The sequence below is a fragment of the Osmia lignaria genome, chromosome 3 (genome assembly GCF_051020975.1).
Source record: "Osmia lignaria lignaria isolate PbOS001 chromosome 3, iyOsmLign1, whole genome shotgun sequence".
NCBI lineage: Eukaryota > Metazoa > Arthropoda > Insecta > Hymenoptera > Megachilidae > Osmia > Osmia lignaria.
This window is the reverse complement of record NC_135034.1, coordinates 12,553,093-12,573,738: the sequence shown is the minus strand read 5'-3', so window position 1 is coordinate 12,573,738 and position 20,646 is coordinate 12,553,093. Positions and strand designations below refer to the sequence as shown.

The 20,646-nt window shown below is 38.0% G+C and overlaps 1 protein-coding gene and 2 long non-coding RNA genes across 6 annotated transcripts; all 3 read left to right on the top strand.

The window, feature by feature from the left end:
- The first annotated feature begins 335 nt into the window (after positions 1–335).
- On the top strand, positions 336–14,747 carry tow (target of wingless). 4 transcript variants are annotated; one of them, XM_034338524.2, is made up of 6 exons: positions 336–548; positions 1,793–1,947; positions 2,032–3,015; positions 12,268–12,439; positions 12,526–12,583; positions 13,455–14,747. In XM_034338524.2, exons 3-6 carry the CDS (start codon positions 2,925–2,927, stop codon positions 14,154–14,156), a joined length of 1,023 nt encoding a protein of 340 aa, XP_034194415.2. In that variant the 5' UTR covers positions 336–548; positions 1,793–1,947; positions 2,032–2,924; the 3' UTR covers positions 14,157–14,747. The 4 variants fall into 4 exon arrangements, with proteins under 4 accessions (XP_034194415.2, XP_034194414.2, XP_076549366.1 ...); XM_034338523.2 differs by adding an exon at positions 765–870 and having other exon boundaries at positions 1,793–3,015; XM_076693251.1 differs by having other exon boundaries at positions 1,793–3,015.
- LOC143308250 (uncharacterized) lies at positions 14,748–17,195 on the top strand. Its single transcript, XR_013065234.1, has 3 exons — positions 14,748–15,998; positions 16,543–16,677; positions 17,024–17,195. It is a non-coding gene; the product is annotated as an uncharacterized LOC143308250 (long non-coding RNA).
- An 87-nt stretch (positions 17,196–17,282) lies between these two features.
- On the top strand, positions 17,283–18,681 carry LOC143308249 (uncharacterized). Its single transcript, XR_013065233.1, has 3 exons — positions 17,283–17,342; positions 17,671–17,759; positions 17,950–18,681. It is a non-coding gene; the product is annotated as an uncharacterized LOC143308249 (long non-coding RNA).
- Positions 18,682–20,646: the final 1,965 nt, after the last annotated feature.

The following is a 20,646-nucleotide window of genomic DNA, read 5'->3' as shown; positions in this document are numbered from 1 at the left end:
TGCATGTACATTTGAGGCTACGATTTGTCGTGGGTAGTGTTCGTATGTGAGTAAGTAATAAAATAGTTTAGTGTTTGCATAGGTAGGAAGGAAGGAAGGAAGAAAGGAAGAAAGGAAGGAAGGAAAGAAGGAAGAAAGGAAGAAAGGAAGAAAGGAAGAAAGGAAGAAGGAAAGGCACGCATGCATGCATGTAGAGGTTTGTTAGAAGAATCAAGTTTGCTTGGCACTGCGCGAGTATTCGTGCATTTATATTGCGCCGTAGGTAGTGGGATGTATGTACGCGAAGGGAGCGCGCAGGCGCAGATCTAGCTGGCGCTTCGGCCGGCCGAATAGTCGATGCTGGAACTTCGAAGTGAGAGTGCCTGTGTTTCGTCGTCGTTTACAGCTCGTAGTTGTAAATTCGTACGCGAATTTATATCCACGTACTTACACAACACGTATCTATATACCGAGATATAGAATAAGAAAAGAGGGCCCCGTTCGTTTATGTACGATTGTCGTAAACAGGTGGACGTGTCGAGGTTGCTCGCCTTCTTGCACGAAACGAGGTTAGTTGACTTCGAATCGAATTTCGGCTAACGTCGCTTCCAAAGGGGAACGACATTGCGTGTAATATACGCGACGAAGAAAGATCCTTTTTTACTTATTTACGTACTTACATACACGAATGCATATGTGAATGGTTGCGACTTTCCAGTTTGCGAATTATCGAGTGACAGTACTGGTGGGAATCTAATTCTTTTTTCGTTTCGCTAATATTTCAGAGCGTATAGTGTATCGGACGAAAATAGTATCAGAAATTCAGGAGTTTATTTGAATTTCCCGAGACTTCTTTTACACCGATATCCAAGAGTACAAACTGGTGGCGTGGTATGTACAATTTGCGAAGCGTAGTGTATTTGTACGGATAACAAAGCCCGGATATCGGTATGCGAACCATTAGGGAACATTGACAGATCGTTCAAGCTAACGTTTCAATAAACGGTAAATAAGTATCTTGACGTGAAACTATCCTTTTGTTTTCTAACAAGCAGCTAGCGTAATTTAATCGAACGAAAAAACGGTTATCATGAGAGAATCGATGAAGAATCAGTCGATTATACATACATACATACATACATACATACATACATACATACATCGATTAATCGTGAACCGTGAATCGTGAATCGTGAATCGTGAACGTATTGTGTGGCTGTAATTAATGTTTCAGCACGTTAGTGTAACGTAATATGGTACTAATTAATCTTGTTCAGTGGAGAATCAAAGGAAACGACATTGACCGAGAAAGTGGAAAGCAAGTGTCCCGTGTAAAATTTACACATTACATATACGCTTCTCGTTTATTCGATATCGACACGGTTTTACTGCAAAGTGTAGTAGACTGTAGTAAGTTATCGAATATAATTACTTGAATTTTCGTGAGGTCGGCGACTATTCTGTCGGTAAGAGGCGATGATAAGAGTCCCGATAACGCGGAACTATCGACAGAGATTGATTTTCACGGAAAATTGTCAACATACCGCGAGAATTTATACGACGTCAATTTTAAACGTGTAACGCGTTCCATTCTTACGTTAGACATGCGTGTGTGGCGGGCGGGCCCGTTGAAAGCTGTGGAGCGCGTTAGACATCGTGCCAAAATGAACAATATCGATCGCTTCACTTTTACAATTGTTTTATTGATGCATACACATATTAAACCTGAAGAAAGTAAAGTGTAACACCGAGACACGATAGATGGGAGGTTCAAACGGAAGAAAGTTTCATTCTGTATTTTTTTATTTTGCAGAATCCGATCAGAAACGGAAGAGAGAATTCGGTAGAGTGGATCACGTAACCGAAACATGTGTCAGCCAGTTTTTTAACCACGTTCAAACGTGGTCACTGCCTGAAACCGGAAGTCGATTCTACGATGGAACAGTGTTGTTCAGACTCGATCAGTTGGTAAGGTGGATCGTATAGAAATCTGGGTTCAGATACATTCCTCCTTTTGAGAGAAGAACCAGTGACGAGCGAACGAATGTACAGGACGACGATAGATTGGGAGGATGCACGATTGGCTTCTTTGGACATGGGATAGATGATAGATAACGAATGATGGGGTGGTAGAAGAAAGTTGAGACGCAACATGGATTGGGTGACTCGGCTCAGGTAGCCAGAGACGAGAAAGTCCACGGCGACCGGGGCGAAACGAGCCCCGATAGCTAAGTTCTTTGGTCAAAGACAACTGATTTTGTCAGAAGGAAACAGAGAAAGTTATGTTAAGATACGCTCTTTCTACAATATATACCTACACATACATATACACATATAGCTGCCCTTTTGAAATCGGTTCCAAAGACTGATGAACGTGTTAAAAATCAGTTGGTTTAAACTGGTGATAGCGTTAGTTGAATGTAAGAGGAAAGTCTCTGGTTGATGAAAAGACTGAATTCGTTAAATGTTTTAGACTCTGTCTTTCGCGTTTATTGTTTCGCATCTACATAAAATACATATCTTTTGGGATCTCGTGTGATTAACAATCTGCCTGCTTTCTTTATACATACATACATACATACATACATATATACATATATACATATATATGTTTACACGGATGCGTATAAAAGAAATATAGGTACATGTACGTATCTGTATGTAGGTAGACATGAAAAAGTTGTTTCGCTGCCTAATATGTAGAAGAAACTTGTATCTTTGAACGACCACGCAAATGTTAACGATAGACAATGAGGGCAATGAGAACAATTCTTTCGAGTTAATTTCTTCAGAAAAGAAATCTTTTTTTTTTCTTCTTCTTCTTTTTTCTTTTCTCGAGCGAAACGATTGTTTACGGAAAGTTGTAAAAGAAAATTGAAAAGTATTGGAAGTTGGTGGAAAGTGAAGTTCAGTGTGAGCAGCGTACGAGCACGCAACAAACCAGGATGGGTTGTGGACAGAGCAAAATCGGTAACATCTATCCGAAGAATAAGAAGAACAAGAACAACAATGGCAAGAAGAACGGTGATTCTGTGGGTAAGCGAACAATTACTTACCTATTATTTTCTAACGTAAGCTTTGAATGGATGATTCACATGAATATTCTCAAGAATAATCGTGTAGTATTAATTATTCTCGAGTAAGTAGATAAATCGAATTAGGTTCCAAAACAGGTGGAACGTTACGGAATATTGATATCCATATTTAGATTTCGCGTATCCATCTCGAGGCTAAGTCGCAATTCTCTTTGTATAATTACTATATTAGTAGTTTCTCGTCCCGAACTGCTTATCTTCACCTCTGCGTATATCGAATATACACCAATTAACGAGTTTATTTTTTTTCTTTGGGAGAAGAAAATGGGTGCGTGGTGACACGCACGCGTGTTAGAACGATCGATTTTCTTCTTAACGTATATCACTTGAGGTAGATCAGGTTGTGCAAAAGGGGAGCGTAAGTTTTCAGAACGGTAAATCGAGGTTCAGCAACCACCCTCTGTTCGTATTGTTCGCCTCTTCTTTATTCGATAAAATTATTCAAATAATTTTCAAATTGTGATTATTGATTAGTGATTAGTGATTAGTGATTAGTGATTAGTATTTGATAGAGCGAATAATAATAGCTAATGGTGTATCGATTAAACTTATAGAACGCGATACATTTTTTTGTTTCTATAGATCGATAATCGAGTACGTTGAAATAACGCAATGTCTATTCCGAGAACAGTGTTTATCGCCCCAATTTCACTGCTAATAAATTATCAACGATTTAATCGTCGTTGATAGAATAGATTTTTTAATTCGTCAAGTCACGTGCATCACTTATGTGCATACATTCGATTAAATTTAGTCACGAATCTCTACTGACTGGACTTGATTTTTTTACTGCTCACTTAAATTTTTCACCATTCGTAATAAGCAATGCTATATACATACTCGCGAGCAATTATAAAAGAGAAGAGAAGAGAAAAGAAGAAGAAACCAATCTGCATGATGGCCGTTTTGAAATCGTATGACGGATCGTGGTTTGTTGTTTACCGACTTCGACGTCTGTAAGCTAAATATACCATGCGATAATTCTGATATTTATATCATTACGATGGCTTCGCTTATTACGGTACTTTGAGAAACATCTTGCGTTGAAATGTTCTATTCTCACATACTCTTCCACCTTTTCTTAGGTAGCAATCGTTTAAATAATAACCGTTTAAACAACATCTGGTGTACCTGTTGTTTATCGTTGTCCGTTGTTAACGCTGAGAAATATTCATGCATCGTCTTACCGATGAACGTGAAACTATGTAAGTACGTATGTACGTTAGGAATTTATTCGTTACGTCACGAAAAAGGCCGTTCTAAAAATAACACTACGTTTTATTCAACATCTTTTTTTCATTTTTTCATTTTTTCATTTTTTCATGTTTTTTTCCTTTATGAAAAGTATGAAAAAAATAAAATAAACTTAAATAGATAAAAGGCGAGGGTTGGTATTTCGATGGTGTACAAATCGATTGTACAAAAGAGTAAGCATACATACATGTACTTGTTGTTGTTGTTTGGAAAATCATAAATATGTTTACGAATGTAAATTCGTTGATTTCTGGTCCGTATCGCGTTCTTAATAATTTATTTTTCTAACCCGATTATTGATTATGAATGAAAATCGGCGCAAATAATAGTATCACATTTGATTTAAAACTGATGTTAGCTCTTCTTGTTTAGGCAGTATAGTTGAGACATCCAGACGTGATAGAAGCCGACATTCTACCCGTGTTTACAAAAAAGTTACTAATTTTTGCCGGCGTAAAAACAAAGTTCAACCTTAATATCGATCGCGTGACTCGTTCGATTGTTTACGAATGTAAATCGATCGATTTTTTGTCGATGCGTTAGTTTACCGCGTTCTAAGATTGGCTCGATCGTAGCTCATAAATTTATCGAATAATGTATTGTTCTAATCTTGGTTATAAATATAAATCGACGCAAATAATGTGTTGCATTGAATTAACGTTGATCGTATGACCGCCGCGCCTAAGTACTTGCATACGTTACATATTATTGCAGTTTTCAATTTTTCGCTAACCTGAAAATGGTGCGCGCGCATCTTGCTTGTCAGTTTACACTGTTCACAGTGTTGCCATGGTTCGAGCGGGAGAACGCGTTGCTTTAATGTGAACGCGGGACGTTAGTAGTGTGTGTTTGTATGTATGTACATATTTTTTAGCAAGTTGCGTAGATATATATATATATACCGAGTTCGAAAGCAATTGCATTTGGCCGGTACTTGGTCAAAACACATTGCACTTGTCGGTACGTCGCGGCGCGGCACGACGATTCGCGGCCAGTCGCGTCTTTTCTTGGTAAACAAGACAAGTTCCAAGGCCCGAGGCCGATATTATCGCGTTCGGTAGTAGAGCAGCGAACGACTTGCCTACGTGATCGTTGTTCCGTCTATAAAAGGGTCGTGCCTCTCTAGCGTCGGTGACTGTCTGTCGTAGGAATTTCATGTGCGAGCATCATTAACTTTTCAATTATTTTTGAAAAATACACTTTCGTTCTTTCGTTTACTTATATAAGTATCCGTCGTTGATCGTTATTCGCCGTGTGACCGTATACATACATATGTAAGTACATATAATACGTGCAAAAAGTGAGGTTAAGTAACCGGCGTTTGGAAGGAAGACACTTGTACGTTCCGGTGACACAGTGAACGACGATCTTATTTAAACGACTGGAGGATCCTTGTCCTACCCAGGACGTCGGATTGTGAGAATAAACAAAAGGGAGCAAAGATGTGGCTGAAAGTGCTCAGACAAAACATATCACACTTAGCCCGTAGAACGAAGGGTAAGTGTTTGTTGCACTTGTTCTTTGAAATCGGACAGTTTAGATAGTTACAATTAGAATCAGAGAGGAAGAGATATAACAAATTATTTATAGTTGTATAGTGGAGTGGTTCGAGTCAGTTTACGCGCTGTGATCAATGATAAATCTAATTATACATATATGAAGTTGAAACGAAGGTCTTTCTCTGTCTCCTCTGTACGTAGTACGGGTAATTCTACACTCGAATTGGGCTGCATCTAAATTTAAGCTGGTCTCGCATTTCGGGTTCTTTCGGAGCAGGGGGGAATCGTGGAATGCCGTTGATGACGATGATGCGTTGCAGCTATGAGTGACTCAGAGCTGCTGCTTCAGCATATAACGTACATGTACATACATATGTACAATATCCTGGCGCTTGCATTGTTCGACGTTTGTTAACCTCGTAAAAAAATTGTGTAAAAAAAAAAAAGAACGGTAAACGGTTTTGTACTTATTTAGGTTACTCATCGTCAGTGTTAGATCGTGAGTGAGGATACCGCGTGACTCGAATAATTACAGCAAGCGTACTACGTTTCATTTCTAACCAGCTATCGCGCTTTGCGGAAAGAAAATGAAGAACGAAAATTATAAATCTCCTAGTTATTATCGTAAAAAAGGAACATTTTGTTTTTCATTTTAACGGTCTAACTAGCCAGATAGTCGCAACTTCCGTGTTCGGTAAAACGTGATCGTAGTCATGTAAACCTTCGTCCGGACAGTACAACCTTGAGAACACCAGATACGAGAGACGGACGCTTATTTCGGGCATTCGTTTCTTCTTTGTTATCGATACGCTGTTAATTCTGACACGAGCAATCATCACCTGTATCCTTTTTAGGCTTCTTCTGTATACTTGTAGGTATGTATATCGTGTCGGGGTTTGTTGTTTGTCAACATCAGATATAGCTGATAATGATATACGTATACATATGTATCTAGATGATACATACATTCGACGTTTCGAAGAGAGGATCAGCGTATTCCGTTCCCCCTTTTAAAAAGAATAAGCTTTATCTTTTACGTGACATCGATCATGAAAGCAAATAACCAACTGTACCATGAAAATAAGAATAGAAGTAGAGGGTAATACAATTGGTTACGGTTTCGTTGGTTAAACATGAAATTTCGGTAGGCAGACTTTACTAATTAACGATCACTCATTAAATCAATACGGTCATTTATATCGATAACTAGCGGAATTCGTGGAATGTGCAAAAGTAGGTAACGCAGAAATACAGGTCGGCGATAATGTATATTTTGAGAAAGATACGTTAGCTTTTATGCGCATCGGCTTTTAGAATAATCATTCTAAAAGCGTTATTTGAAAAGCATGCATCGAAGATAACGGTAAGATATTCGGTGATATCTTGTTCTTATCTGGTAATTAAAAAATCGTTGTTACATGCGAAATTAACCTTACCTCTTCCTGTCGTCAACTCGAGTGACTTTGTGCCAGTGCTTCTCGCCCCTTCTACTATACTCTATATTGTATATTGCTATCAATCGTCGTCAAAGTATTGATTTCCACGGAAACCAGTTATACCGCGGTAATTTGAACTCGCAACCCATATCCGGTATGATACGATTCGACATGACGCGACGCGACGCGACGCGACGCGACGACGGAGTAAATATCACTGTCCGTAAACGGAAAATTTCCTTCCGTTATACTAGATAACTTTTTCATCAATTCTTGGCCTGAAAAAAAAAAAAAAGAAGTTTTTTTTTTCATTCCCTTTGCGATTATGCAACTGTCGACATTGAAATATCTATTAACTGTTAGGAGCATCGTTAATGATATAATATCAGTTTGGATAATCGAGGTTAACGATTGACCTCAATTTAATGGATCTCGTGTAAACGCGCGTTCATTGTCGTTCACTCGATATCGCGTGTTTCATCAAACGAGAGACCAAGCTTCACGAATGCTCCTTTTCTTTTTTTTCCTTTCTTTTTTGTATGTTAATACGAAACATGGGTCACCTTTGAAGCATTTAAATATGAACAGACATCGATGAATGCACACCGTTTGAAATTTTTTATTATTTGAATAATTGCTAGAAGTATAGGAGTTTTCATTTTCACGACAACTTGAGATCGCATCGCAAAATGAATAATTCATCGTTTCGTCTAGGTCTTCTTTCGAGCCTGAAAATATGTGTGTTGGCACGATAGCACAATCAACTGAAATTGAGCTTATCAAGTTCGGCCTAGAAAGAAAAGAAGAAAGAAAAAAAAATAACAAAAGAGTTTGGTTTGCAACCGGAACAGTATCGAGGTCAATTTTAGCACGAGATAAAGCTACATTCTCGATCGAGCTGGCATTCTTTCTCACTGAAATATCGATCCTACGTGGAATTTGCTGTTTCCTTTTTCTCTCGTAACTCGAGACTCGTGACTCGTGACTCGTGACACAAAGTAGAACAGCAAGCTACAACCGCTCCGTGTTGCAGATCGATGGATTTCTTGGCGGTTCTGCTTCGCGGATCATTCACCTCGAGATATGTAGTCACTCTCAACTCCTAAAGAAATTCAGTTCGAACGAATTGAGGGGACAGCTGAAGAATTCGTACTTCATCGATCTTCATTGGAACAGAAAAGTTTTATTTTATGGAACTACATATTTGTAAAAATAAGAATAGAAATAGTAATTCTGTTGATTCCGCGAAAAATTGATAGGTGAGAAGGTTGGCGGGAAAAGTAGGTCGGCGTCAGACGACCCTATTCAATCGGTGGCTCGCTAAAATTAACGCACGTTGTTTTCTTTTCGTTTCACATAGGCAAATCTAATTGTAGACGACGCGGCGCGGTTGGATAAGCCTCTGAAGCAGGATTTTATTGAATTAAGATTATCAAAATTCCGCTTTCCGCTTTCCGCTTGTTTTAATCACCCATTTCATTGCATCTATGTGTAATTGGAGTTTTCTTTTAGAAACTAATTCGTGACGCAATATATTCCTATATCATTAAATAGTGCAAAAAAAGTTGAGATACTCTATAAATCAAGTTAGTTCAGTCCGGATAAAATATACAAAGAATTAGTAATCGTCATCGAAATAGTCATTGTCAGTCTGGTAGTTACGAATTACGATATTGAAATTCCACGTTACGGATGTCCGGCGAATAAAAGGCGCCGCCTATTGTGCTGACCAAGTAACGAGCCAACGGAAATCTGCCGTTCGACTGGCTGAATGGTTATTAACCCTTTCACTGACATTGCGAATGCTCTTTTACACCCGTGCAAATTTTTAGACGATATTCTTGACTCGACTATATAGGCTATGTGCCTACGGCCTATGGGATGTGAACGTGTACCTAATATGCACATAGGCCCCACGGGATAAAAAGTTTTTTACGTCTTACGAGCTCGTCGCGTGTATCAGTCCCGCGAGCACGTGGAACGTGTTAATGAATCACGATTGCGATTCCAATACTGCCAGCTAAATATAGACTATACAACTATGTACATCCGCGAAACACCACCAGTGACAGCACGACAACGTGACAGAATGTATTTATGGAATACGGATTTTGCTTCGTTCGTTTTCTTCGAGTAAACGAGGGTAGATAGATCAATTAGAATCACGAAATTTTCTTCACTGCTATATCGTAGAGTGATAAAGTCATTGAGAAATTGCATGAAAATCGTGGTGTGTTAATGGAGTTAGGTCCACCGAATTCCTGTGGAATTCAATTTATCGAGTGCACACGCACTTAGGTACACGCACAATGTGAATCTATTAAGTGCAGGTCGAAGCTATCGAATTATAGCACGCGACACCCACGTATCCATGAATAATGGAAGCTTTTACCTCGACGGAAATGTATATCAACTATCATCTGTAATATCGGAAAAAGATCGACACCGACTGAAAATTTCATTCATCCATTTTATCGGTTCAATCAATAATGGTAATTGTTTGCTGGATTCGAGTGTCGAACAGAAAAGTTATCTGTCATTGTAATTTGCGATGGACTCGATCGATCAGTGTTACCTTGAAAAGTGAGACTGATAATCGCAAATATCTTGTTTGAAATTTGCGTTGTTTCAATTGAAACTGTTGCCGTTGCTGTTGATGTTGATGAAATTGAACCGAATAACGAATCCATTGAGTTTTATTATTTCTAGAGTGGAAAAAATGTTGATATATGTACATACATGTCTACATACTTATATCGAGTATAAAGAGTGAATATTCGTAACGAAAATTGATCGATTTCAGGGACAATCCTTCGGTATCAGATAAATATAAGTATTCGCGTTACGTTAAGAAAAATGGAGCAACGATAACTTGTGATGATAAAATCCGATAAATAATGTTTTGCGAAACGAATATCACAACATGTGAATTACTCTGTACATTGTGTGGGCCAAATAAAAAAGTTGGGTCCTTAATAGGAACAAAGAGAGAAACAGAGTTGTTGAAGTAAACGGCGGTGGCTCCTCTCTCTCGATGTGAAAAACCATTAACAAGTTTAATAATATAACGTCGATGAAAGGCCGTCGTTTTGAGCGACTCCAGGTCGGGAGCTGGCTCGCTGATGCACGATAAACGTGCGCGTAAAACACGTACCAGATGCGTAATTAACTGCGACGTAATTAGCTCACCTTCCAGACCGTGTGCTTTTGCTGCACTGTAACGGCCATGATATTGCTTCTCTATCTTTCTCTCTCTTTCTCTGTGTACATATCTCTATGTGGTGAGTTTTCTAATGGCTGCGCGCCAAGCGAGGGTAAACGCGTCTCTAACGCGTATGCGCGGCCCAAGTACATAGTGAGACCAAGGGAAGGGATGCTTACCCTCGTCGAGTCTACATATAAAAGAGCGTTTTAGGGGTTAGATATGTAAGTACCTCTAAGACCCTTTCGCGCTCTAACTACCAATCACGCGCCAACTGTGACAACCAGTTAGAGAAACGAACGGTTTATTTTTGCGAGAAGAGCTGCAATCTAAATACAGGGTATAAAGAGTAGAAAGGGTAGAAAGGGTGTGGAAGCAACGAGTTGCTTTAAAAACAAAATGTATGCTTTCAGTTGGGCTTCTGTTTCAAGAAAGGTATAGGTACCTATTACTGAACGTTGTAAAGGTAACTTGTACTCTATGAAATTTCAGAATTTTACTCTGTTCGTGGACGTGCCATGCGTCGGCTTTGACTAGCGAAGAGTGAAATTTCTCTACTTTTTCTTCTCTAATTCGATCGTACAGTTAACAACCAACATGACAATCAGAAGAACGAAATAAAGTTTGAGCAGTGACTGCCGCGTCGTAATTGGCGATTCGCCCCGCAAATTGACAATCGATAGTTTTTATCCTATCTTGTTTCGCACAACCGAACCGTCGCGTCGCGTCGCGTCGCCTCGCCTCGTTGATCCAATCTTCTCCATTTGATGCATCAGAATTTCAATCATTTCAAACGACTTTTATACTTATTAAACTTCTACTAGTCGCCTAGTACTTGAGTAATTATAACGAAGCGAACGTAACGTTACGATCGTTAAGATTCACCTACTGACCTACACGCGTCTACAATGAGCCGGAGCAACCGTGTCTCTTTGCGCATGTTTCTCGGTGTCTCGGGTTTATTTGCGTTTCATTGTAATACGACGAGTTCATTCTCCTTTTCCTTCCCTCTTCTTCTCTTCTCTTCGTTTCGTGTTTCACGTTTGCCAATGAATGGACCACCTATACGACGTGTTATGTGTCTTTCAGCTCCTCCCCCTCTTTCTTCACCCCCTCGCGAATTATATTTGCAGCGTAAACAAAGATTCTTTTCAAACGGATTTGCAATCTTTCATTGCGATCACATTTCACCTACTGATTTATTATTGGATAAAGCATTTACTTTAATTTATTACCTGATTTTATCGTTATTTTTCTTTTCTTTTTAGCACTTATATACGCGCACGCGTACTTCCCTCGTCGCTGAGCGTTGAACGGGTCATTTATAGCCGACGGTCGGTCTATTTTAATCGAATATTCTGTTTGGACTCGGGCCTGAGTGTATAATGGCCCTTAAAAATGTCGAGCTACTCGTGATAAGATTATAAACGTGTTTACGAGTTAAATATCGCGAACCTTGCACTCGCTGCATCGCGTTTTTACGATTTGAAAAATCGTTCTACCCCTTCTGCGTCTGGCCATCATCGTTTCTCTTGCTTTGTTCGTCTAATTATGCACGATAATATCCCAGTTCGCGACCTTTCCGCGAGAAAGGGTTCCCCCCGCGTCTATGAGGCGCTTTTTTCCATGCGAAAAATTCTCCTATACGTTAACCACTCGCGTTCTACTTTGATGATTTATTCTCTTTTTTCTTTTTTTTTTTTTCTTTCGCATCGATTTCGTATTTCGTGTTCAATAAACACTAATTGTAAGTTAATTTTATTATCGTTTAACTAATAATTCGTTCCTCTGATGTGTTTCAGGCTCTGCGTCCGTGGAGCAGAAGAATGGAAACGGTAACGCGAAAAATAATAAAACAAACAATAACGGGGTCGAGGTGAATCGAAACGAAGAGCAGAACGGTTCTGGCGAGATAAAGGGTCAAGCCAAGAAAAAGTCGAACGCACCTGGAAGCGGTCCTCTGTTGCAACAGGCGTAAGTGTCGAGAACATAGAAATGAAAGAAAAGAGAAAGAAAAGGGAGAAATTTCAATTGATCGCTATTTGTTTTCAATGTTGCAGAGAGATATCCACCAGTCAGCTTGACTTCTTCAAGATGTTAGACGAGAAGATCGAGAATGTAAGCGTTGCATCTTTCAGAAAATACCTTTCAACCCTTTCAACAGCAACCGAACAAACTTGTTCGATCATCCGTCAAATCAGCCAGTCTTTTTCCAGTTAACCCAGTTTTTTTTATTTCTGCGACCGTCAAATTATTAAATATCTACCATTTTACGTATCGTAGGAAAAATTGTTGGTCTTGTTGCACGTACCTTGTGCCTTCTATGATGCAACATCGTCACGGTAATCCACTACGCGACGAAGCTTTTAGCTTTGCCTATGTAACGAGAATCGGGATCAGCCTCGAATTACGCGGTGTATTCTCTATACTCTATCGCGTCGGCAAAATACATTGGAATCAGGCCATGTAAAATAGATTGTGTCCTCTTAAGGCTTCGTCGACCTTTCCTGGCAGCCTTGTCACAGTAATAATAATAATAATAATAATAATAATAATATTAATTCGTGCATCAATTGGTCAACCAGTTGCAACTTTTATCTACTATGGGATATGAGTTTGCTCGGTATTTCATCAGTTGCATACTACTAAACGACCTTGCCTTCGTATCGTAGATGCCGTCGCTCGTTCCTCATCTTTTTTTCTTTTCTTTTCTTTTCTTTTCTTTTCTTTTCTTTTCTTTTCCTTTCCTTCTCCTCCTTCTTGCGTGCCGGTTGTTCTTGACCTCTCTAAGCCGTTCTCGATTTCTTGAATTCCTTATTCGTTCTATAATAAAGGATACAAGTGTAATTTTGCTCCGTAGATTACTAAATGAACCTAGTTTTTTTTTTTTTTTTTTTTTAATTTTCTTTTTTCTTTTTCGATTTGATCAACCCCTTGAATCGTTCAAACAGATAAGAGATAACAGATATGGTAACTTTCGTGTTCGCAGGGTCCTGATTACGACGAAAGTTTGGACACGACTGCGAGAGCCGAACGAGTATCTAGCCTTCTTCGTCAATGGGAGCTTGCCAGCGTAACCTGGTCCAGCGTGTCCGATCTAAACAGCACCTCTCTCTCTTGCACAACAAAGAATCGTAATTCTGGATTGAACTTGTCCCGTCAGAGTTTGACTGCTAAAGATAGAGAAGGTATGAGAAATATAGTCGGTGGTAGACCGGAGAGTGCTCCGATTTACGTGAGAAACGCGAATCGCGTAGACGGCCTCCAAGAGACTCATTGCCCCTCGCCGAACATGCCGAGGCACGTGTTGGAGTCCATCACCCAAAGTCCCACTCAAAGTTTGAAGAACGTCACTCCACCAGGCTCCTCTCCTACCAGTTTGATGCGTTATCATCAAGACAGCTACAAGGATAGCTGCAACGCCAATCATCCATCCGCCAAGACCGTAAATGTTCACTATGCTGCTACTCAGAATCCCATTAACGGAGAATACGTGAGCCAGCAGGCCCTCTATCGCGAACAGTATTTACAACAAACCGGAATCATTAACGTACCCTCGCAATATTCGACTAGCTCGCCCGGTGGCAACGTTCTCAGGAACAATCCGTATATGCAACAGTATCAGATCACAAACCCTCAACATTTTACCACCTCTAGGAAACGAGGCTTCAACGCCGCTCAAATGACGTGACCGGACTGACCCTGTACCATCAGATAAAAAGACTGACAAATTATATCCTGCGAGAGAGCAAGAGAAAACGAACGCGCGAGCTGGACTCGAACTCTTCGTCGAGACGATTCAAGAAGGAAGGAGAGAGAGCCTCTACAAGGCTGCAGACTGATCGACACACGGAGAAGAAGATACGGATGTTTCTCTCTATGTTCCTAATGATTCCGTACATTTTTCGTTCCGATCAAAACAGATTACGAACATATACAATAAAGGTATACATACATATGTGGATTACTGTTGTGGAAACATGGGGCGATGCATAGCAATGCTGAACCGCGTCGTAACGATGGCCTAAAAAGATATCGCGATTGGGAACGATAGACACAGCATCGTCTGTTTCCTGGAAATTCTTCTCAACTCTGCTAACAGAATTCTTCGCTACAAGTGCCAAAATGCTTTTCTAAGCAATTCACTAATTGTCACGGGAAAAAAGGAAGAGATATTAAGGTTCATTTATATCCAACCCTACACTGTGCTGTCCGTTTTGGGTCTGAGGCTTCCCCCTTTTACTTATTCCTTTCACTTTCATAGGTTCTACTCTTGATGTTTTCCTCAGGAAATTATAGTAATCGAAATTCATTTTGAAATGAACGTGAAAGAGCAAAAGTCCCAGACGTGGAACGAATGCGATGTGATTCATTATAAATGGATCTGTAGCCGTTGAACCAATACTCCGTTCTTTGTAATTCGTGTAAATGAAACTTTTTCCACGTGTATATCATATACATACATATACATATAGATATATAGATATATATATATATATATTTTTTTTCTTTTCGTTCATTCTTGTATATTCGTCCTTTTTTTTTTTTCATTCGGTAGAATCTTTACATACCATTGATACCATTGATAAATGTATATTTCTGTAAAAGAAAAAAAAAGAACCACACGCTGTAGCGTTTTGTATAATTGTATAACTAGACAGAGGATATTTCCAAGATATATATGTACTTGGCATATACGCGTGTATGCATTTATGTATGTATCCAAAAACGAAAAGATGAAACGTGTTTAGGAGTCTTACTTATATACCGTGTATAGATTCAATTGTATGTATTGTATGGATACATTTAACTTAACGTGATGACTGTATATTTATATGTTGACCATGTTCAAAGTTAACGATATATATAGTTGATGATGAGAGTTTTATATTTCATGTTACGAATATGCTCTATATTATGGAATACACTTGATCGAATTCGCTGCATCACTGTCAAATTTAAAACTACTGTGCAAATTCTTTTCTCATTTTTTCTCTCTTCGGTTCAATAACCTGTGCTATTTTTTTCTTTTCTTTTTTTTCTTTTTTAAATAAATTTATCGTTTTTTTCCCCCCAACAAATGAAATGTATACTGTCGATTGTCGGATGCCACGGATTTTTAAAATCCGCCAAAAAAAGATTACCGTATGTAAATTGAATAAACATTAAAGAAGTCAGTATACTTAAAAGTGTCAAACTAATAATCATTCGTGTTTCATTTTCAACTGAATTTCATGACTTGTTTATTTCATAGTATTTCGGTGTTTCAAATATTTGTTGCTTCTAATAATGAAATTACAGTTGGTTTACAATTTTTAAATTAACAAATAACATTAGAGTCGTCGGTAATATAGAATTCTAGTTGATATCGTTAATCCATATACCCACAGACTGCCCACAGCAACTTTCTAATATAGGTTTTGTAAGGATCCAGCCAGTAATTAATTAATTATAACAAGGAAAAGTTGGAGAGAAGTCTAGATACACAAGTACATCATTCCTGACATCAATTCAACATTGTCTTCGGAAATGCGTAAGCAGAACTTTTTTACTTTTGCTCCGAATTTAGATACAAATTTACGCGGTGTTATCTTAATTATTTCTTCTCTATATCGATAATATGTTACTTTATTTTCATAATTTATTGTTTTAAACTCTGAAAGACAATTTAGCCTTTTCAACTTAATTAAGGTTATCTATTCGTGAGTTAAAATCCCCACCCACCATTATGGGTACACTGAACTTTTTTGTGATTTTGATCAGGTGCCCAGCATTGTTTCCTTTTTTGAGGCATTGTTTTTTGTCTTTTTTTGTACATATTCATCTTTCATTTATTCATACATTAGCATATAATATAATTTTGTCTAATATAGAATCATCTCATACGATACTGTTAGTAAAGTAATATTTCTCTTATTCATTTGTTAGATAATTACAAATAAATGAAAGTTAAATCAAGATATGTGTTGCTGAAAAAAAACATAGCATTCGATTTTTTCTTTGTTATTAATTAAGTGAACGTTTCCATTAGTATTAAAGTCGCAAAGTACACAATTTTCAATTTCTATCGATGACAGTGATTGGTCGACCCATCATGGCGTCCTCTCATTTCAACCAATCAGATTCATCGTTAAAGGGTATGACGCGCGGAGTGTGGTGGAGTGTAACAGTCCTCTTCGAAGCTTCGTCCGTTTGGCACGTGTCAGCAACAGGTAAGATTAAATTATATTTAAATATTAAATTAAATTGTCGATCGGGTGTTAACAGTACAAAAAACAGAAAGAAACATCGAAGAGAAGTCTGAATTCTTGATCTTTAACGTTAATTCAGCGTCGTTTTCAAAAATACGCGAGTTGAAAATTTTTGCTCTCGCCGCGAATGCACAATAAGAGTGGAACAGCAGAATCTGAATCATTTTCTTCTCTTTTATATCGTTAAGTTTCTAAACATTATTGAATGTTTTTAGTACTGTTTTACACAATTTGCTGTTTTTAATTTAATAACGTTCTTTTTTGAGCATCGTAATATTAGTCCTATTTAGACCTGTTCGTTGGTTAGGTATCGGCCATCGGCCGATAACAAAATATACCGAACAATCCCGAGCAAGTGCCGACCGGTCTTCGTCGGGAAGGAAGGTCTCGCCATTTCTGTCGCGAACGTCGAAGTGACAAGACGTGTTGAGGGCATTGCAAGTACTTACTTACTTATCTATTAAAATATTTTGCATAAATTATAGTTCGAACGTTTATTAATGATAACTTTATTATTGTTGATTAAATTTTATTTATATAAATTCGTATTTCTTTTTTTATTACAGATATTTGATGGATGTTGAAAGGACGCCATGACACCTGATGTGGGTTTGAAATAGAATTTTGTAAGAATTTATTGTAATCAATTATTAACGTTTATTATTACTTTTCTTTCATTGAGTCGTTGTTAATTGTAACCATTTTTGATAATTAGAGACTTAATTTTAAAGATTAGAAGAATGTTATTTTCTTTGATCAATTCATAGAAAAAGGATAATTAATTTTTCATTTTATTGAATAATTTTAACTAGTAGTTTCATGCATCTGTTGTAAACTAGAATAAAATTGAAACAATTTGTATTCTATTGCAGATAATTCCTTCTCTTCTGCAATTATTTAATTATGTTTTGATTATTTTAAACAATCTGTTAATTCTTTTTTCGTTTGTTACAGATAAATCTTTTGATTTTGTCGAGTTCCTGGATATCCTGATGGCCTTCTTCACGACTTCCGTCTTGGGCGTTGCTCCGCAAGGAAAGAGCGTAAGTATCTTATTACTTTACTTAATTGCTTTTTATTAAAATAGAATAATTTATAATTTAAAAACTTGATAATTGAGATTTCTTTTTAACTGCTAATATTTTATAAAATCCAGTTTTATATACATAATTTTATTACAATAAGAATTGATAATTATCAAAATTAATCGTGGTTCTTCTTTTTTTGTTACAGATGAGTTTCTGGATTTTGTCGAGTTCCTGGACATCCCTGATGGCTTTCTTCACGACCTCCGTCTTCTCCTATAAGGCAACCTCCTACCTGGTGTGCATCCTCCTACTTGACTGTCGGAAGAAGAGTATATCTGCAAACGGTAAGTCGCATGTTTTATGGTTCCTCCGGTGCCCAATCATGTCGTAGGACGAATGGTCCGAATCGACACGGGTTACTGGTTGTATACTTGATTGGCGAGCATAGTGACCATGGGTATGATTATACCCATGAGTAGTAACATTTTTATTGTTTCATTTCATTTAGTTCAGGCTAGGTCTTCTTGTACTCCGCGTTTTAATATCATTTCAATTCCACATATTCCAATAGATATTTATGAAATATATGAATACTCTTAAATGTTCTTAAATGTTCTTAAATGTGGAATATGAAATATTTTAATACAGAAACAATTTTATTTAGTTTTTATTCAAATCGATATAGGTAATATTGGTAATATAATATGTATACTGAATATACATATTAATTATGATTTTACATTAATTTCATTAGATTTTGTACATTGTAAATTCAAATATAATTGGAGACTTTTTTACGAGGAGTAAAGTTCAATTAATTTCATGTAAAATTGAACAATTTATGTGCAAGAAGACAATTCGTGACGGGTAGATTTCCAAGTCAGAGTGATCTATTTCAACACATTTTGCATATTCTTGAAAATTTACTCTGAGGAGGGAGTCGCCCGAGGATGTTTTAATTTTTTATTAATTTTCATAATAAATTCATTGCTTTTTTCATTGCAAAGAATTCTTAATTAGTCATTTTGCTTTTAATAAAATATCAAATTCAATTTTGACATTAAATTCCTTTTTATAAGAGTTTTGCCTTTATTAAATTAGTGTTGCGAGAAATTTCCGACGCGAGAGTAAATATGACGATGCACTGACTAGTATTCGGTGGGAATCCTTTTGGTTTTTAAACTCAATCCTTTTTATTATTTAATTAATGAAATTATTTAGAAGGATTCCGCGGCATAAGACCGTGAACACCATCTCTGGGAGATATACCCATGCATTACTAGGCCTTAGCAGGCGCAGCTTTAGAATACGGAACATATGAAAATATGTTACCATATTCTAAACTGCAGTCCTTTTGTCTATACTATGGGCGTCCGTCAATCTGACACCGTTGGATGCAACGTGTTGGACGGGCGGGTAGCGCTCTTAGCGAAGGGGTGCACTCTGTCCTGGCGTCACGACGTCCAGGCGGGGTGGGTGGTATGTAGCGTCTGGCGTAAGTCTAGGGGGCGTGAGACCCTTCGTTGCCAGCTGATATTAGCAGTGCACCATGTTTGCGTCATAGTTGCTCTATTTTACTTTTCTGTATTTGCTATTAAAGCTTTGTATTTACAAAGTCGAGTCACTTTTATTAAAATAGTGAAATATTAGCCCGTTAGATGTTTATGTACTAATCATGTTTCTAGATCAGGATTTTCAGGTTTAACCCCTTCCGTGTTTATTGCCAAAGCCCATTCACGTGCCCAGGTGCTACTTGGATGGGTAGAGGCAATGGGCACGATGACCTAGTTCATAAGAATAATAATTAATAAGCGGCTGGCATTGTGTTAGTATATCGTGCACGACGTAATTTCCACATATGGTGTGTGTGTTTTTAGGCTGTGGGATTGCGTCGGTTTAATAACTTTTACATTTAACTTTTAATTTGAAATAATATTTTATTCAATAAGATGTACAATGAACGTACAAACGAAATAGTATTATTACCATTACTATTACCATGATTATTACCATTATTATGAAACATTCTATATCAAAGTAGTTAATTAAATTTTGTAATTATCATTATACGCAATGATTGCTAGCCTTGTCAGACGATTTCAGTGAAAAATGGTACGTACCGTAGAGTGTGATGTGAGATGAAACTCGGGTGACGGAGGCGTCCCGGGACGTTCTCCCTAGTTTAGGCTTTTGCGCCCGGGTGGAGTGTATGGGGGTCGTGGAATGAATTTTTCTGAGAATGTGATTTTGCCTTTTTTAAATATAGGGTTAGGTAGGTAGGTAGTATATCTTCTGGTGTGTGTGATAGATCGTAAGTAGGTAGGGCCGGGACAGGTTGTCACAGTCTCTTGGTCGGGTAGGCGCGATTTCGCGTGATTAACCTGTACCTGGAATATATTTGAAGAATTGACGATACGATCGATACGAATGGAGTATGCCGTTCGCCTTTGATCTATCTGTACAATTTTTCAAATTTTTTGCGACTTCATAAGTCGTCATACGCGATCGCACAAGTTCTGCTCGAGCATGGCACGTGTGCACGAACAACGACTTGTATGTATAAAGTCCTTTTTCGTCCACGTGTCAATTAGTGTTTCGCGATATTTCTTTTTTGTTGATGGTCTTTTTTTTGTTTCGCGAATTTGCAAGTCTCGAGCTTTAGATATAAGTTTCAGGTGGGTGGACCGCCCGAAGAAAGAAAAGGCTGTATGCCGAAGCGCCCCGACAAACTGTCTTTCAAGAGGGGAACTACTAATGATTTTGTATCCTTTTGCAAAAAAGGATGGGAAATCATTATCGTTACTGCTTTGTCACTGTGCTCGCCTGTAGTTGTAGTTTTGTAATTTCAAGACAAGAGGGGGCCCGTGAGCCCCATGATTTTGGGCAAATCGCGTTTTCAATT

Coding starts and splice junctions, on each gene's coding strand:
- tow (XM_034338524.2), top strand. CDS start 2,925: ATGGGTTGTGGACAGAGCAAAATCGGTAACATCTATCCGAAGAATAAG. Junction 12,440..12,525: donor GGTCCTCTGTTGCAACAGGC/GTAAGTGTCGAG, acceptor TCAATGTTGCAG/AGAGATATCCACCAGTCAGC. Junction 12,584..13,454: donor TAGACGAGAAGATCGAGAAT/GTAAGCGTTGCA, acceptor TCGTGTTCGCAG/GGTCCTGATTACGACGAAAG.